Source organism: Hippocampus bargibanti, linkage group LG05, assembly GCF_051943395.1.
Source record: "Hippocampus bargibanti isolate YZ-2025 linkage group LG05, ASM5194339v1, whole genome shotgun sequence".
Lineage (NCBI taxonomy): Eukaryota > Metazoa > Chordata > Actinopteri > Syngnathiformes > Syngnathidae > Hippocampus > Hippocampus bargibanti.
This window is the reverse complement of record NC_142738.1, coordinates 19,466,479-19,485,858: the sequence shown is the minus strand read 5'-3', so window position 1 is coordinate 19,485,858 and position 19,380 is coordinate 19,466,479. Positions and strand designations below refer to the sequence as shown.

The 19,380-nt window shown below is 40.4% G+C and overlaps 1 protein-coding gene across 2 annotated transcripts; it reads right to left on the bottom strand.

Moving 5' to 3' along the window:
* Nucleotides 1-370: 370 nt before the first annotated feature.
* Nucleotides 371-9,664, bottom strand: tbxas1 (thromboxane A synthase 1 (platelet)). 2 transcript variants are annotated; one of them, XM_088997167.1, is made up of 14 exons: nucleotides 9,501-9,664; nucleotides 8,342-8,451; nucleotides 8,077-8,170; nucleotides 7,259-7,311; nucleotides 7,057-7,153; nucleotides 6,588-6,704; nucleotides 5,509-5,597; nucleotides 5,278-5,426; nucleotides 3,799-3,929; nucleotides 3,367-3,672; nucleotides 3,206-3,294; nucleotides 2,972-3,109; nucleotides 689-851; nucleotides 371-620 (listed from the first exon to the last, which is right to left on the bottom strand). In XM_088997167.1, exons 2-14 carry the CDS (start codon nucleotides 8,434-8,436, stop codon nucleotides 537-539), a joined length of 1,605 nt encoding a protein of 534 aa, XP_088853293.1. In that variant the 5' UTR covers nucleotides 8,437-8,451; nucleotides 9,501-9,664; the 3' UTR covers nucleotides 371-536. The 2 variants fall into 2 exon arrangements, with proteins under 2 accessions (XP_088853293.1, XP_088853294.1); XM_088997168.1 differs by lacking the exons at nucleotides 7,259-7,311; nucleotides 8,342-8,451; nucleotides 9,501-9,664 and having other exon boundaries at nucleotides 8,077-8,164.
* Nucleotides 9,665-19,380: the final 9,716 nt, after the last annotated feature.

Here is a 19,380-nt window from a genome sequence, read left to right as displayed (position 1 = left end):
TGTTATTTATGGTTTTATTGTTGTGGTGTTTATTGTTCTTTTAATTGTCCAGTGGTCCTTGGGTGCTTTGAAAGGCGCTTGTAAATTAAATGTTTGTATTAAGTTCATCCTGTCTGCTTGATATCTAATTTAAAATAGATTCTTTTCTTACAGTGTATTGTAGGTGTTCAAATACCTGACATGTTTCGGCGTATACTTCCGCCTACGAGGGCAGAAGTATACGCCGAATCATGTCAGGTCACCTACAATACACTGTCTGTAAGAAAAGAATCTATTTTAAATTAAAAATATGTAAATTAAATGTATTATTATTTTATATATACAGTATATTTTTTTTCTTCCCCAGCATAATGAGATGAGTCATAGTCACTCTTAGGACTGGTGGAGCAGCAACATTTTTTTCTATGATTAATTGGATGACAAGTGTGTGTTGTCTTGGAGCTGAAATATACAGATACCGAATCATGTATGAATGCATGCAATGTTAAAAGTAGCAGCTTAGAGACGACAAGTACAAATCATTTGTGTTTCAGATGTCAACCCTCATCTCTCCTTATAATTTTAACAAAAATTCCGTTTTTGGGTCCCAAGGTGCTTGATGACTTCAAGTCAAGAGGAACCTGGAGGAAGAAAAGCTTTGTGAGATGTTCCGTTAAGGTTCAGGTGCACATGAAATAAGGCAACCCACCTTTGTGGCAGAGCAAGCTATGATGTTAAACCTTTGGAAGAGACAGACCAGAGCCATCTTGATCTCCAGTTGGGCGAGCCTCATGCCCACACAGTTGCGGGGCCCGGCCCCAAAAGGCAGGTACACAAATGCATGCCTACTGGCCTTAGCCTCGGGGGTGAATCTAGAGGAAAGATATGTGATTTTCATTTCACAGACTCACATTGAGTAAAAGCCATGCAGAATAAATTGTGCAGTAGTAGAATCACATTGGAAGATGAAACGTAGAGCACAATCGTACTGTTCAGCTAAAAGTGTGATTTAAAAACAGTTCCCTTGGTGCGCGCCAAACTAAGCTTAGTAAAACAAGTAAAACTTGTTGTGAGTATTATTATACATTAGCACTGGAACCACTAAAAGAGAAAGACTCGCTCGAACCAAGAACGTGACAAGACTTTGCCCTGAGTGAGAACACACACACACGCACGCACAAACACATACACACAATATTCTCTTCAATAATGATCAGAGACGTCGATTATTCACACTTTTTTTTACATATTTGTAGCTAAGTAGTGCAAGTATGGTATATGATATGCAAATGGAGATTGTGCAATAGCTCAAATCCCTTGTAGATCAGAAATCAATGCTAAAAAAGCTGTGCTATTCTATTATTTGTCATGTACTTTTTAACATTTTAAACTCCTAGCTCAGCATATCATCCAAAAGAGTTGAGGCTGAGCCTTCACACACCTGTCAAAGGTGGAGTACAACCTGGACTGTTTGCCAGCTAATGACGAACATGAAGGCTCGGAAAATGGATGGACTAGAGCAGGGGTCGGGAACCTTTTTGACTAAGAGAGCCATAAAAGTAAAATATTTAGAAATGTTTTTCAGCGAGAGCCACACGCACGCGCGCGCGCACATACAAACGCTCGCGTGGGCGCGCGCACATACAAACGCTTGCGTGCGCGCGCACACGCGCACGCGCGGCCACTTTTCAACAAAATATCAGAATTCATTATTTAAAATAACTGTGATAGTACTCACCGTTAACATGAATGGTTTTCCGTTCCTCGTGTTTGGTAAAATTCCAGGAAAACGATCGGAATGAAATTCAATTTTCCGGTCCAGAGGCGAAGTTACTGCTAGCTAGCCTGCACACGGCTCATAAGCTTCCACACTTGCTATCTGCAATATACTTGTCGCAGAAGTATGTCGATGCTAACGTTAACATGGGGCTTGTTAAAATGTCACTGACATTCGACTGTTTCATCGATGGTATTGTTTCATTGCAAATTAGAATCAGAACATTTTCTCTCCTCGCCGTCTTGCTGGAGCTCAAACACTTTGAAAATATTTCAAAAGGAACAGGCCGAGATTCCCCCCTGCACGCCCGCATTCGGTGATCGAAAGCCGGCTTGAAGACCTCCGCAGACGCCCGCTGTCACACTTCCAGGGAGGCTGCATCACCCCCCAGCTCACTCCCACCCGATGCGGTTCCCCGCACACACACCGGTGTATTCACGCTTTAGTGCACTCGTTGGGCTCAGTTAAAGGGGCGTTTACCTGTTTCAACATGACGGCCACTATCATCCAATCAACATGGCGCTTTTGGCCATTCTAGGTCAGTGTCATCCAATCAAAATTGCGCTTTCCGCCAACTGCAGCCCCAACGGGACATGAACGGCGAAAAAAAACGACGAAACGAAAAAGTAAATACATATTTTAGTTTTATCGTCGAGCCATATGCAATCATCAAAAGAGCCATATATGGCTCGCGAGCCATAGGTTCCCGACCCCTGGACTAGAGGGAGAGAGCTTTTCACAGTCATACTACCATAACAATGATAAGAAACGTACACATGAATGAGTAACTACCATATTTTCCGGTGTATAAGGAGCACCTAAAAGCCTTGATTTTCTTCAAAAGATGACCCTGCGCCTTACATGCAGATGCGCCTTATGTGTGAAGTTATATTGAGCCACAACAGGTCTCGCAACTACTATCAGCAGCCACAGACTCCGTTTCCCACCGTAGAAGAAATAGCGCGAAACCTTCAGCCTCTACTGTAGAACCTTCAAATATGGTGTGCTTTACATATGGAAAACCTTTTTTAATGTCAGTCATTCTTTTTTTCATTCAATGAAGATGCACTTAATAGTCTGGTGCGCCTTATACAGTATATGGAACAGGTTTTAAAATACACCATTCAATGGGGGGTGACATATAGTCCAGTGCGCCTTATACACCAGAAAATATGGTACTTTTTTTTTACATTTAGGAAATAACTTCATGTTAACCTCTCGGGGATGAACTTCTCTGGCTCAGACCAGTGCTCTGGATCATAGTGAAGGAAACCCGCTGGGATCTCCAACAAGGCTCCTTTTGGTAGGCACACTCCATTCACCATGCAGTCCTGCTCGATTTCCCGGGAAAACCTTGACCACCGTCATGGAAAAACAGCATTTTATTTTCAACTTCTTATCTCTGTATTATTTTGATCTACTGACAAATAAAACTTTTGTTCCAGTTACCTGAATCCAGGAGGATAGAGACGCAATGCTTCACAAATAACCATATCTAAATATTTCAGCTCCTGGACATTAGTATAGTCAGGGGATTCCTACAGTGACGCAATGAATCGTCAAACTTTCAGCATACGCACAAAGAACAGACAAGGCATTGACAAGCTTACATGTTTGCTGAAGAAGTCATCCACCTCCTCCTGCACTCGGCACTGACACTCTGGATGGATTGCCAGCAGGTAGCAGGTGAAGGCCAGCGTGTTGCTGCTGGTCTCATGGCCAGCCAACAAGAAGACGAAAGCTTGGCCTACAATTTCATCTTCTGTTATAACCTTTTTCGCCGGACGCCGGCCGGACGACTCAGAAAGGTTAATAGGAGAGTCTGGAGTTTGATCAGACTCAGCACTGTGTTCCGAAGTCTTGCCCTCCTTGCTGCTGCGGGCATCCAACATCAGCTGAAGAAAATCCCGCCGCCTCTACATATAGACCCCCCCCCCAAAAAAAAAAAAAAAAAAAAAAAAAAAAAAAAACAATGGTTCCAAATTGCTGAAAAATAGTAGGGCTCTGTAATGGTAAGTGTATTTCAGGAAATGTGCACAGACCTGCTGAGGAGGTTGCTGCTCCCTCTGTCTAATGATCCCACGAATGCTGTTGATGAAGAACTCATTCATTTGGCGACGTTGTTTGTTGGGAATGACTCCCATCAGCGGAGCCAGGATGTGCGGAAAAGCAACTGTACAAATTCATAAAATATTAATTTAAATGTTGAGCATCACATTTATGTATTTTCTGATTAACATTTATTGTTGTGTAAATACCAAAATGACTTAATATGGCTTGACACAATAGTAGACACATTTGCCAGCCTAGTATGTTAGCTAATACAAGTTTTTTAGGGCTTTGAGATGGTGGTTTGTTTGTGTTGAATAATTTCACGCCGGAATACTTTGTTCAAGTAAGAGGTTCATGATTGTGTAAAGTATGTACAGACGCTCGCCAATTTACAATCTTTCAAGTTACGACGTTACGGTATATACAAACATTTTTGCGGGTACATTATGTCGAAAAATGTTCGGACAGAAATGCTGTAAATTAGATTTCGGATTGGGCATCTTTTTCTGGCCGAGCTCGCTTGCAATTGCATTGAAGCAACTTATGATCAAAATCACCTTACGAATGACCGTTCGGAACTCATCTCGTTCGTAAGGTGGGGAGTGTCTGTACGTGCTTTGGTCTTTTTTTTTTTTTTTTTTGCTTTGCTGCCATCTTGCTGCATGTACATTGTACATGTATGAATCTCCTTTTAACTCATTCACTGCCAGACGTGGAAAAAATGTGTCCACTCCAGTGCCAGGGTTTTTGTCATTGTCACTCAAATTCCAGGACTCACTGAATATTGAGTTTTAGGACTACATAAACATTCAATACAGCGTTAGAAACCTTAGACTTTCTTCCTTCATTAGAATATATATATACTTTCTTCCTTCATTAGAATATATATATATATATAAAGAGAGAGAGAGAGAGAGAGAGAGAGAGAGAGAGAGAGAGAGAGAGAGAGAGAGAGAGAGAGAGAGAGAGAGAGAGAGAGAGAGAGAGAGAGAGAGAGAGAGAGAGAGAGAGAGAATTGGTTTGGAGTTATATGAGCTTCAAATGAGGGTGGCTGTCCTAATTACAATGCAATACATACAACCTTGTTTAAATAGAACTTTAACAACTTAAGCTGGAACAAAGTGCTAACATGGAAAAAAGGGAAACGCTGCACCTTTGTGGAAGGGAAAAAAAACATTGCCAGAGGTCTGGCCAGCGCTTTATCGGCACCCCCGCAAGAAAAACCAAGACCCGAATAAATTTGGGAATGGCGTTCTACTTCATATTATCAATTCCCAAATAAATTTGTGAATGGGTTAAGACCCGTTTCAATTGTTGGCACATTTTCACTATTTGTGGCAGGGGTCTATAAGGCGATTCATAAAATTCAGACAGCTATATCTCGAGGAAGTTATAACAATTTCTCAATACACATGCACACAGACATTTTCTTAATGTTATAATTACATCGTAAACCAGCCTGTCCTTACTGAGAAAAAGCATGATGGGCCTGAAGAAAGAAAACGAGAAGAACATTTGAGCATGGCGGACAAATGGGTCATCTGGGTGGTTTTGAGAGTCCACCTGAGTTGCAAACGCCACGCTGCCGATTACATCCATAGTAAAGCAGCCGAAACACCTGGTAATGAAACGGGGAGGGAATTTAAAATTGGCTGGATGGGAATAGCCCATCTTCTATTGTGCATGAAATGTGCGTTCACCTGTGAATATCAAAGGCTTCCCCCGACTCAGCATAGACATTCAAATTGTTCATCAGGGCACTTGTGGCTGTTTGGATCAGTGGGACCATCTATTGGAGTATGCAAGTCTTGTCATGACAATGAGACTTTTCAATGTTATAATTCTTTTTACATCCATCTGTTGTCTGTCGAAACAGCACTTGTACTACTCAGTGTTGTGGATGAAAGGACAACCGACATCACTTTTTTGTTTCCTAACTGACATAAAAAAAACGTTTTATAGCATCTAAAATACCCAAAACACGCAGTATGACATTTTTAGTCAAATGCAAAAAAACAATAAAAATGACTTAAAGTGTCCAAAATCTGAAAAAAAATGAACCCGGAAGTGGCCAGTTTGAGAAGGTCCCGCCCCCTTATTCGTGGCGTCACCCCAAGACGTCTTTCTTGCCTTGCTCGAGAATCAAAACAATGGCTTCACATTCGGAGAATATGCTTTCTTGTTACTCATCCAGTTATGAATATGATTTAAATAGTTCTGAAGAGGAAAGCATACATGTTTGCAATCGATTAAAGAATTTATTCTGTGTCATTTTGAGGCAATAGGGGGGGAAAATGTAGCACTAAAAACGAAGCAGAAAATTGCCTCTTTTTGGTGCAACACCAAGTTTTCAGACCAAACAAGTACAGCAAAATGCATTGACGTGATGCAAGGACTGCTACAATGTGTCCTTTTTTCGGACAGGGGTGTTCCTTCATTGACGTAGGGTGAGGACTCGTCACCAACTCAAAAACAAGACTTCCGGAATGTTCAGCGCGAGTCTTAAAACGTAAAATATAGCTACATGCGGTGGAATCTTTGGAAAATACGCTCAGTAGAAGTCATTTGAAGCCATTTTACAAATTATGGACACAACTTGTCCGGAGACGTCGGTTGTCCTTTAAACTGGAGATAATTCGCCCAAAAAACTATCAATAACTTCAGCGGCTGGACATAAAGTCACCCACGGTGTGCGTTTTGATTATTATTACAAATGTTTTTTTCTTTTTTCCATCTCTTTGAAATCACCCAGTATTCAAATCCTCATTTTGACCTTCACCTCTTTCATTTTGGCAGCACTAAATGATGGAGTCAATATACTCCGGACCCTTTTCCACTGCTCACTCTTCAACATGAGCAGACAATCACTCATAGGTTTGTTGGCAAAGCGATTCGTCTGCAATCAAGGGAAGAACATTTCATGAACTACATTTAATGATCGACTAAGTTCTCGGAGACATCAAGACTTAGCACGCAAAGTATATCTACTCACCTGACACTATATATTCAGTTGCTCACAATGACATTTAGCACTCAATTTGAAAAGAACCGACATGAATAATGTGAAGTGCTAATCAAAACTAAGCAATGTTATCTTTTCAAAAAGCCATATTTGTTTACACTACCCAATTGCTAGCAGGAAACAAAAACAACTACAGTAACATAAACAGATCGTTGGAAGTGACATAAACATGTTAATCTTGAATTAGCAACAGAAGGAAATATATATTGCGTGATCAGGTGCTCACCATTCGGTTTGGAAAGCTGCTGAACTCCCTCACCATCACTTGTCTGAGCATGTCCGGGTCTGCCACGACCACCACTGCTCTCCTTTCTAAATAATACCTAAAACACAGCAAGAGGGAAGTGGTGGCTCAGCTAATAACATTGTACTCTGTACGGCATTACTGTATGACAGAGACAAAGCTGAAGAAAATGTTTTGTCACTACCCGCAAACTCGACCATGTGTCAGTATGAGGTCACGCAGGGGTTGGAAAAAACCCTGAAAATATAATGGAACAAAAGAGATTATTACAGCAACATGTAAATATATTCTCATTTGGTGTACATTTGATATTTTTTCTCTTGCAGAGTAAAATGACACAAAAAGCACACAACCAATTTGCAGAAAAATAATAGGGGTTTGACACGAGGCAAGAAATCACTTTTTCAATTTGGATGGGAAATGCAAAGAAAGAAAAAAAACTAATTTACCAAATACAATTAGCAATAGGGTACTGCAATACAAATAGAATGGTTTTGCATGTCATGACTTTTCTTACAATCACGCATGTCTGTCAGTGAGTGGATGAGAGTTAGAGAGAGAGAGAGAGAGAGAGAGAGAGAGAGAGAGAGATCATTGCACGCACCACATCCATAAATCTGCCACTCTACTTGACAGCTATGATAACCAGTGCTGCCACCACTGCCTTTACTGAAATTAAGGGTCTTGGTGGGCCACATAATTACCAATAGACCCCACCCCCATGCCATAGTTCATCCCCCTGTTATCACGGAAAATAAGACATTCTCGGGATGTGTGAGCAGTGTTTCATTTCCATTTGTGTCCCTTAAAACAAGCAACTTAAAAAAAGAGTAGAAAATACTAAACCAAGAACAAAAAAAACTAACTTATTATATTTATTTGGTTATTTTGACCTCTAAAGATGGATGGCAGCATGCAACATCTTGTCGTACACTCAAAAGATTAACCATCAATCAAAATCCTTGAGAAGTTTCAGGTAAAATCTTTCTGTCCACAATTTACCTGACGAAAGAGAAATAGATTTCCAAAGAAGGGAACAGGTTTCGGATGTTTGATTCCACAGCGAGTGAGGACTGAAAAGGGATACATCGAATACCTGTGAAACAAAAACAAAAGAACAGAGACAGAATAATTGCACATTCTCTGATGCATACACTGGAATTTTGGTTATTGGTTACTGTTCAGTGGCTAAATTCATTTTGGTCTGGAGTGACCTTCTGCAATTTTTGATCTGATTGCCAAAACAGAATATCAGAACCATGCTCACCAGTACAGCAGAGCCAGGAAGATGATGCCAAGTGTCAGAGATAATCCTCTTGCTTCAAGGTGAAATATGTTAAGCAAGTCCACTATGGCCTCCATGATGGAAGGTCAGTTCTCCACAAGCAGACAAAGGCTGCTAAAAATATACACAATGAATTTATATTCTATTCGACCACTTTAGATTCTCAAACGAAAATTGTCAATGGCTTTACACCGCATATTTTGACCATTAACTCGGTATTCCTGTGCACTCGTATAATTAGAATAACTGTAATACATACTGTGTGTCATGACACTTCTTGTATGTCATCAGCAGATGGCAATCGAGGGCCCTCACTTCAGTGTGCACACTCGCCGCCAATGATTTTATCAATTGCCATGTAAGGTGCAAAACATTATCGGATTATTCCTCACCTTGCTCATGCATTTGTATACAAGTGTTGAGGTTTCTAAACTACCTCCCTGTCTCTCCAGTCACACCTCGTTTTTTTTGCATTCATCATAGTATTTTTGTTACCAACCTTATTCTTGTGTTTTATCGTTCGTGTTTTGGACTTGTTTCGTATCCTTTCGATCTGTAAGCGTTTTTGATTATTCGTTTTTCCTTGGTTGTTGTCACCAACTTAAATTGGTTCTAGTTTGATGATCTTCCTTTTTTGTCTTAATAAACGTTTTTTGTTCAATTCCACCAGAGTCCATGTTTTGAGAGTGCAATTGTATTCTGGACCGTTCCGGAACAGGACATGAAAATCAGACAACACATCTTTATTAATGTAGCGCTTTCACAACAGTTGCAGTAGTCATAAAATGATTTGTTTACAAAGAAAAGGCCGCTAATCTTTCATGCGTTTATTGTGATTTTATTTATAATGCACGCATGTAGTTAACCTATTAGAAATATGATGAGAGATGAGACGAGCTGTCCTTTATTCGCCTTACATTGGAGAAATTCCTAATTCACAGCAGCAACGTTGTGAGAGGTAGAGAACATTATGATGCATTACACCACTACAGACGACTACCACAGTATTAAAAATTGACGAATGATTCAAAAATTATTGCCGTCTAAAAGTGTCAATTAAATGAGAGCTCTGCAAAGGCACAACCCAGCTTTGAGTTGATCTTATTTAAACCTGCTTGTGTCCCTTGATGAGAAAACTTACACGTTTCATTCCCTGCAAAACGCCTGCATAGATCCCGTTCTTCGTGAACTGTGCTTTCCATCTGACTAAATATCTGGGATAGGAAACTAGAGTTTGTCAAGAAAACCAAAGTCTGAGTTGAAAATCAAACGATTAATGTTCGTCCTTTCGCCAGTCTTGTTCGTTTCGTCATTGACTTGCGATCTATGCCAAGAAAAAGAAAACACTGCCACCGAGTGTGTCAAAAGAGAAATACTAGCGTTCACTTGTACCCTTTGGTGCTTTTGCGGTGTTTTCACATCGCGAAAGTTCTCGTGCCATTTCAGAAAGGACAGTTGAAGATGCTGCAAAACTGAAAATCCAATCAAGAATATGACCTCCACTGACTTATCTAAGTAACTTGTGACTGACGGTAACGTACGGGTTGTGCAATTGTACAATGGTAGAAGTCGCTGTCAGTGTCAAATAATTTAATCTTCCAGCAATAAAAACTATTATGTTACTGAAAGATACCATTAATTATCCCGATTACTGACTTGTTGAACTTGAGATATGAGGATAAAAAGTCCCTGTACTCTTTACAGGTCATCGGCAATTTAGTTCAGTGTGCTACTAATATTGTGTGCTATTAATATGTTCACGTGCTTGATTACTCCTGGTTGTATGATTTAATCATCGCTGATTATTCAACCATCTATTTTTGTTTGTCAACAGTCACCATTTGATTGCTGGTTAGTAATAAAACAAATTGGCGAAGGGAAATTACATCACGCCCGTACTACGTCTTTTGGTCGATAGATGTCATCTTCTGACCGTACTGTATCTCCATTGTTTTATACGGGAATTTCATACTCGCGACTCTGTGGTGTGTGTGAAAACAATGTGAGTGTTACAATAGTTTAAATTAGAAGTACATAAAACAGAAAAATGCTTTCATTGTTTATTTATACATTCAGCTAGTATAAAAATGTTGTTTTTTACATTTTCTTTTGTGCCACCTTACAAATGAACTGTCTGTATTGTGTCAATAATTGCTTTATTGTGAATATTGTGGTCAAAATCGGCAGTCTCCCAACCAAATCGTGAGACTTAACTTGTATGCCTGCATGTTTTGAGAATTTGGAAGGCAACCGGAGTGCCCGGAAAAAAAACGCATGCGGGCTGTGGGAAAATCTGATTGATTTGGATATTGCATTTAAACTGTAATACATAATGTCAAAACTGCTGGTTGTGGTTTGAGAGTCACAGTGGTCAAGTAATGTGTGGGTGGAGGAGTTTGTCATTGTTGGATGTGCTGACCTGTAACATGCATAGGTTTTTTTGGAACGGGGCAGCAAGAAATAGCAGAGAAAAGCCCACACGAGTAAGAGTATGCAATCCGCATCCAATGGATTCAAATTTAAGAACTGTGAGACTTGCAAACTACGTACTAGGCTTTCCAGTTTTAATGCCAGACTATTCCTTGAAGAAAATCTATGACTCTTATTTTTGAATAGTCTGGCATTTAAGCAAGCAAACAAGCCTTTGTGTGCAGTACTGATGGCTACACCTAACCTTACAAGATTACTGCCCAAAGACAGTTTGGATATGCTCCAACATGCCTTGTGACAACTACTTGTGAGGATAAGATTAGAAAATTGATAGTGTGATGTAGTTAGCCTTGCACTGATGTCAACAACACAACCCCATTATCTTCCGGTTTTTAGAAAGTAGTTCTTGCTCGTATGTAATTCAAGTTGGCGACAGATGGGACATGACTTCTCCCTGTCAGAGTCATGAAGGTCAGTCAGTAGAGGTAATGTAAACATAATTAACCATGATGACGAAAAAAGCCTAATTAGAAGAGGGATCCTTCATTTTTTACTGCAGCCTTCTAGACTCTTGTTTAATGTCAGTAAGAATGTGATGTGTGCAGTACTCGGTCAAGGGTGCGTACATTTCGGTTTCATGAAACATTACGTCTTATAATATCACGTTCTGATTGTGAATTTCAAACCCTTGAAATCCACTGTTTGAGTACACAATATGTCACATGCCTTTCCTTGGAGGATTTCCTACTCAGAAAAGAGGGAAAATTGAACTTTTACAGGAGCGTGCATGGATAAATTCAAATACAGTATGGCAATTCACCAGAAAGGGTTTTTGTGAGCTCGGCAAGGGTGATAGTAGCTTTGTCCTCTGCAGATAAGACCTGTCTTGGTTGTTACTGCATGTGTGAATAATGCATTAGAGATGATAACCCCTCCCTGGTTAAGAGATGGACAGAAATAACTCTGACGTCAGATTCGTCCCTCATGATACCAGTAGGCAAGAAGCGAGTCTAGAGAGCAGGGCTCAGCCTGCCCCTTTTTTTAAAGGGATCATATTTGCCTTTCAATGCAATCTGTCTGTCTTCCTGATTGAGGTGGAGAGGTTTGGGAGGCCGTCTGCGTAATGCGGCACTCTCTTTTGTCTTTCCATGGTGACGCGGCGGCTGCGTTTGTACCCGAGAGAGAGAGAGAGAGAGAGAGAGAGAGAGAGAGAGAGAGAGAGAGAGAGAGAGAGAGAGAGAGGCCAGTTGTCATCATGATGGCATGGGGAAGGTTATTTTGACAAGTATTATGTATCATCTTCATATTGACCATTGCTGTCAAATTCGTAACGATGGCCTTAATCTCTGATTATACGCAACAACCTTTGCTGTGATAACCCTCTGATGCGTAATCTATTTGGTTTATGTTTCGCATTGAATGCATAAATATATTATACAAATAATTTTTACAACTCCCTTAACAGTTCTGCATCCAATGAGATAATGTACATTCCAACTAGGGAAACCAGGAAGGTAGAGCGAAACTATTTGACAAGAGTCCGTCGCTGCACCAGGCAAATTGTGTAAATACTGTCTGCCCCCCATAAAAGAAAACGGGGGAAATACTGGCATTATCTCTGCTTAAAGGAAATCCTATTTAGATCAACCCGTTTGTTGCACTGCAGACTCAGTTTTCCCGAGTTCATAAAATCGCTGGAGAGAGAATATGCTGACAGGAATGCATAGTATATATCTATCAGGAGGGTAGATGCATATAAAATTGGAGTGCATAACTAAGTTTGTTTTGATCTGTTTTGCTACCAAGTATAAATCATTTACAGTAGAACAGTAAAACAGTTGTAGACCACATAGAGAGTTACCACAGACAGCTTTCTTTGTGTGGACTTTCGCAGCCAGCGGGAGGGAGAATGAAGAATGAGCTGGAATGGTGTAGGAGAGATGAAAAAACATCTGACTGCAGTCACCATTATCTCCTCCTCTAGTGTTTGATCCTGTCCACTGGTCGGCACACTGCCCAGAAACGGAGCAGACTGCCAGGACCTTGGTCAAGGCATTGGGATTGGAGACAGGGGCAGTTTCATCTTTCATGGGGTACAACTTTTTTTTCCTCAGAGAAATGCACCATCAGCCAGATGTAAACAAATGCTGCTGATTCTGCGGGCATAAAACAAAGGCAAGGTACCACTTTATGTTTTTTTTTTCTTTTCTGCTCAACACACTTATCATATTAATGTGACGTTTATAGCATATTACTAATGTGTGTACAATGTGGATCTGCACCCTACTTATCCATAAATACATATAGATGGACAGCTCAGTAATGACTGATTTCGGGAGATACATATAGGCAACCTGATACGCACATTTACATCATCACTGAATGGCATCTGCTTGCACGGAAGATAAAAAGAGCGGCAAATGCAGCATTTAACAATCTGTGATATCCCCAAACTGTGTTTCTTTTTTTAAATGACTGAAATAAAGTATTTGTTTGAAATGTGATGTCAAAACATTTAATGGCCACCAAACAATAACAAAACGGCTAAAAAAACACACACGCTCATTTAAGATTTTTGAAAAGGATTAGAAAGAAACACAACCTTTTTAATCCTATACCTTTGCTAATGGTCATTATAAATATAAAGTATAAAAGACTGAGCCCACTTCACTGAAGGATTGCATGGCTTTTGCATGGTGCGAGCCAGTAAAATAACGGAGCAAACACATACACAGAAAGGATGTGCAGATGGTGAAATGCATCACTAACTTGATAGTAAACAGAAAAGTTTTGGCTAGAGCAAGGTGTGAGAATGCTCTGACATATACAAGAGATGTCTAAATATACTGACTCCCAATCCATGCCGACCTAATCATTTTGTGCAAAAAGAGCAGAGTTTGGCCTGGGCGAGCCAGACAAAACTCCCCAATAAGGACCCCAAGATTGCGTTTTGATCATTTCAATTATAATCATAATAGTAACAAGAGTCATAGCAGCCTAATGCATTTTAAAGGACAACCGACGCCTCCGGACAAGTTGTGTCCATAATTTGTAAAATCGCTTTAAATTTTAAATCTACTGAGTGTAAATTTAAAATCTATTGAGCGTATTTTACAAAGATTCCACCACATATAGCTATATTTTACGTTTTAAGACTCACGCTGAATATTCCGAAAGTCTTGTTTTTGAGTTGGTGACGAGTCCTGACGTCACGGAAGGTACGCCCCTGACTGAGAAAGGACACACTGTAGCAGTCCTTTCATCACGTCAATGCATTTTGCGCTACTTTGTTTGGTCTGAAAACCGTGTTTATGGCGAAATTAGAAGGTGACGGTGAATCGTTGTGTGTTGCACCGAACAACTAGTATTTGATATTCACTAACAAAAAATCCCAGGAGACAAATCAGCCCATTTCCACGGAGCTTTGTCGCTATCTTCTGCCTGTTTACATTTCTCTCCAGGTGCCTCAAAATGACATGGAATAAATTATTTAATCGATTGCAAACATGTATGCTTTCCTCTTCAGAACCATTTGAATTATATTCATAACTGGATGAGTAACAAGAAAGCATCTTGTCCGAATCTGAAGGCATTGTTTTGATTCTCGAGCAAGGCAAGACGTCTTGGCGTGACACCACGAACAAGGGGGCGGGACCTTCTGAAACTGGCCACTTCCGGGTTCAATTTGAAGTAGTTTTTAGATGCTTTAAGTCATTTTTATTGGTGTTTTGCATTTGACTAAAAATATCATCCTGCATGTTTTGCAGATGGGCCCAAAACTCTCTCTGGGTGAAGCCATCTTAGGGGGATGTATTTGCCCTCCAGAACCCAGCCTCTCGTGACATCACAATACATATTTACAAACAACAGAAAACAAATCGTATGCTTTGATTAAATGCATTCGGGGCAGCCCTCTTGCTCTCATCAGTGTTTGTGAAATGTTATTTATAACTTTTGAAGTTGGTCAAGCTAAGACATCACGAGAGGTCTTAACCCAACTTGTTCTGTTCAATTGTGTTTTTAAGGAGTAGTTTCACAAGTGCGCGTCAAATGTGTAATTTTGACATTGATCAAGGCAAAGCAATGATGCACAAGAGTGTCATAACACGAGCCAGTCGCCATCATTTTTGAGAAGTACAGATGACCTGGGATCACAGAATTCAAAGTCATCTCTCTGACTGTCATCACATATATTTTTGTATGCAGAAGACGATACTACTTATTTTTTTTACAATATCGTTACATTGTCAACAATGTATATCATACCATGATTTTCAACGAGACGAATGTTTCTGTCATGAATTCAATTCAGAGAGAGCATCTGAGCTAATTTGAAAAACGCTTGGTCATCTCAATGAGAAGAGAGGCTCAGGTCAACCCTGATGATCTTGTTTGAGGAAGACCCTACACACCACAAAAGAATTAACCTAAAGCAGGGGTGGCCAACTTGTTAGAGAATAAGATTTTTTTAACTGTGTTTCAGTACTGCAAAGAGTCACATCATATGGGCCCAGAAAAGATCATAAGCCCGTTTTTTTCAACAATGCATATTGTGTGCACTGTCCCACACAAACAAACAGTCAGTTCACCCAAGTCCACAAACAAAAATATAAGAACGTTTTTCACTTACTGTGTGGGCCGTGCATGACACTCCTAGGCCTTCAGTAGTGCTATGTCTGAATCAATCCACTAGAGGGTGCCGTTGGCCTGGAAATAAATTGTGACATGAAGAAACTGAAGAAATACTGTCATTAAACTGTTCGAATTTTTACTATGAACGTGTTAATTAATGATATCTTCATAAAATTGCAATATTATTTGCTATTTTTGCTAGCTTCGGAGCTGTCCAACCTTTCTTAACGAAGTCCATCCATTCTTGAAAAGTCTGTCTTGAAAATGGTTTTAACAGTATATCTGCAACCAAATACATTTGTGCTCCTTCAGCCATTGCCATCCGCTATTAAATCAACACAACGATATATTTGCCTATGCAGTTCGCTACAGATACATTGTGCTAGCTCTAGCCAGTATGTTCTTATCACTAGCGGTAATGATACTAAAATTGGCTAGTGACTATCCAATCAAGTGACTAGCCAAACATAGTTTGAGAAAACTGACGTTTCCAGTACCAATTGCTAACTCAAAAAGTGATTGGTTAAAGCATGTTTCTTTTACACTTATTTTATGCTCCAGGGCCTGCAGAAACAATTGTGAGAGCGTCCAGGTAGATTTCTGACCCTGGTAACAAATGGCTGAAATGTGATTGGTTGAATGCTTAAATACGAAAAACATCTGGAAGCAGCACAACAAGGGAAAAGCAATGAAAGGCAGCTAAAGGACAATTTGGAATTATTTAATAACAATTCATGGACAAAATATAATTCACATGAGTCTGTGTTTCAGATATTTTTAGGCCAGCAGAGAAGGCCTTGCAGGCCCTGACGGCCCGCCACTGCTTTGCACCTTAGTGGGACTTGAGCATTCCCGCTCTTTTACAATTCTGGCTTGTATTGCGTTGTTGCCACTCGAAGCAATTCTTTCATGTGGGTGTCAGTCACAACAGATCAATGATTTGACATTTCAGTGGAGAAAACACAGAGGTATTTTTCAATTGGCACACTTTCCAAAACTCAATGGTCACTTTTTAGAGCAGCTATCAGTGGGTCCTCCTCACAAAGATCGATCCTTTACAACTCAGCCGGAGCCTCATCTGTGACGAGCGGGGCTTTCAAACGGTCTGTCTGTAAATGGTCGAGGCGGAATGTAATCAGTTGCCTTTTCAGTTGTAGATCACGGAAGCGTGTTAAAAAGCTTTCATGCTGTTTTTCAAGTAGTCTTTCATAACTCGCCCTTTCCTTATTCTAGGTGGCGCTGGTGACCTAATCCGGCTTTTAGCAGAGTTAAAGTTCCCTTTTGAATATGTGCCTTGAACAGCTTTAGTTTGTTGACAAATGTAAACACTTTGCACTTTCAACATTGTCACTGAGACATTTTAAAGTCCCCTTCATCGTATAACTGTTCAGCCCGTGCATTGTGGTAAGCCGGTTGATATGATGCAAGCATCACAGCATCTGAGAGCTTTGTCTTTTTTTTTGAAAATTGCACCTGCAATTCTGCCCGACTTTTCAACATGGGCAACTTGTGCTTGCAAAGTTCATTCCCTTTTGGAAGATCCTGGTTGATATTAGCATTGAGTGAGCTGAAAGGGCGCAGAAGATTTGAAGCTTTGAATTGTGCTAATTAGGACTAACATCAGGCAGAATGGCCTGCCTTTACGCTCAACAAAAATTTGAGTCTCCCACTCTGTTAAAAATGTCCAGTTTTCATCTTCATATTTTCGTTGCCCCTGCTGTTTTTAGTGTGAACATACCAAAATTGTTTACTTCTCAACGATATGTGTAACGCACATACGCTATTGACGTCAATCAAAAATGTGTGCTGAGAAGCTGCCTAAATGTAGCCTGCGAGACCACACCTATTCTTCCTCACCAGCCACCTGTGTTGCTTTGTGTAAGCGGGTTCGGTAAATGATACAACTTCTGAATAGAGTTGAGGTTCTTTGGTTGGAGGGAGAAGGCAATTGACATGTGTGCCTCTCGTAGGCTCTCATCAGACTGGCTTGCAGCAGTGCGCATGCTCCTTTGATCTAAAGCCAAACATCACTAGTAGAACATGCAAATACAATTTGCTCATACCATTACATCTCCCTTTCTTAATTGAATTCTTTACTTTTAACAAATGTAATTAATTTAATTATGTCAGTAATTAGCAAACTTAAACTTGAATAAAGTATTTCTAACTTTTGCAACAATAAATGAAACATTCACATCATTTTTTTCACCATGATCACTTAGAAAAACATGTTAAATGGTTTCAATCAGTCTCTCAGGTGGTTTCACTTTCCTTGAGGATTTTCGGATAGCATGTACTGGATTTAGAGGTGTTACACCAGTCTCTGTTACAGTCTCTGTTCGTTGACTTGCTATGGTTGGTTCTTTGAGAAGATCTCTGCGGTTTCTTCTTAAAACAGCACCTTCCTCTGTCTGAATGTTGTATGACCTTGGTTGGACCTGACGCAGAACAGTTCCTTTCTGTGACCATGTGTCTGTTTTGTCTTTGAACCGTACTAGGTCACCGGGGTGTAGTTCAGGTAGGTTCCGTGTTCCTCTGTCATGGTAGAACTTTTGTTTTTGTTTCTGTTGTTCTTTGATCTTCCTCACTTTCTCCCCTTCCTTTGTCTTTAGCAGGTTTTCCGGGATGGGTAAGTTGGAATCTCAGCACACGTCCCATGAGTAGCTGGGCCGGGGACATACCACACTCGAGCGGCGTTGTGCGATACACCAGCAAGCTCTGGTAGAAATCTGTTCCACTGTCTGTTGCCTTGTACATCAGCCTTTTCGCAGTCTTGACAGAACTTTCCACCAAGCCATTGGATTGTGGAAAATGTGGACTTGAGGTTATGTGTTTAAAGTCCCACTCCTTTGCAAATTTTCTGAACTTCTCATTGGCGAATTGTGGACCGTTATCAGAAAACACTTGGTTTGCAATCCCGTTTCTAGCAAATATGGCCTTCATGCATGTTATCACTGCTTCTGCTGTTGTAGCTTGCAGTCTGCAAACCTCTGGATACAAGGAGTAGTAGTCTGTGACCAAAAGATAATCTTTACCTTGACACGAAAACAGGTCAGCACCCACCTTCTGGTATGGTCTTTCTGGTGCTTGGTGTGGGTGTAGTGGTTCTGCCGGTTGATTTGCTTGATATTTTAGGCAAATTGTACATCTCGACACTTGATCTGTGATGGCTTGATTCATTCTAGGCCAGAACATCAGTTGTCGTGCTCTTTTCTTGCACTTTTCAATTCCAAGATGTCCTTCATGGATCTTTTTGAGCATTTCACTTCTCAAAGTCTTTGGAATGACAATCTTACTGCCTTTGTATATGATGTCATCCACTACAGATAACTCCATCCTGTAGTTCCAATATTCTGCTGCGTCTGGTGAACAATTTTGTTTCACTTCGGGCCATCCATTTTTGATGATTTGTTTCAATTGTTTCAGTGTCTCATCCTTGTTTGTCTCCATCCGTATAGTCTCCATCTTTGCATCTGCAACTGGCAATGCACTTGTGATCATGTGTACGTAAGCGTCGACTTCTTCATCCAGTTTAGCCTCCGAGTGCTCTTTTGGGTCAACAGCTCTGGATAGCGTGTCAGCTGTATACATCAGTTTTCCATGGGTGTATGCAACCTTCAGTGAGTAACGTTGCAGCCTGATCATCATTCGCTGTATACGGAGTGGACGGTCATTTAGTGGCTTTTGAAACAATGCTATTAAGGGCTTGTGATCAGTCTCCACGCTGATTTCTTGTCCTGACACAAATTGATGAAATCTCTCACAGGCATACGTAATGCTGAGCAGTTCTTTTTCAATCTGTGCATAACGTGTTTCCGGATCCGTCATCGAACGTGATGCATATGCTACAGGTTGCCAGCCTTCATGTTTTTGTAGAAGTACTGCACAAAGCCCACTCTGTGATGCATCTGATGATATTTTAATTGGTTTTTCTGGATCATAGAATTTCAGTACTGGTT

What these genes read in the sequence shown, in the direction of transcription:
- tbxas1 (XM_088997167.1), bottom strand. Translation starts at nt 8,436, where the DNA reads ATGGAGGCCATAGTGGACTTGCTTAACATATTTCACCTTGAAGCAAGA. An exon ending in TTCCTGGCTCTGCTGTACTG is followed by an intron (nt 8,171 to 8,341) that starts GTGAGCATGGTT and finishes TTTGTTTCACAG; the next exon opens with GTATTCGATGTATCCCTTTT. An exon ending in ATGACTTCTTCAGCAAACAT is followed by an intron (nt 3,295 to 3,366) that starts GTAAGCTTGTCA and finishes GCGTCACTGTAG; the next exon opens with GAATCCCCTGACTATACTAA.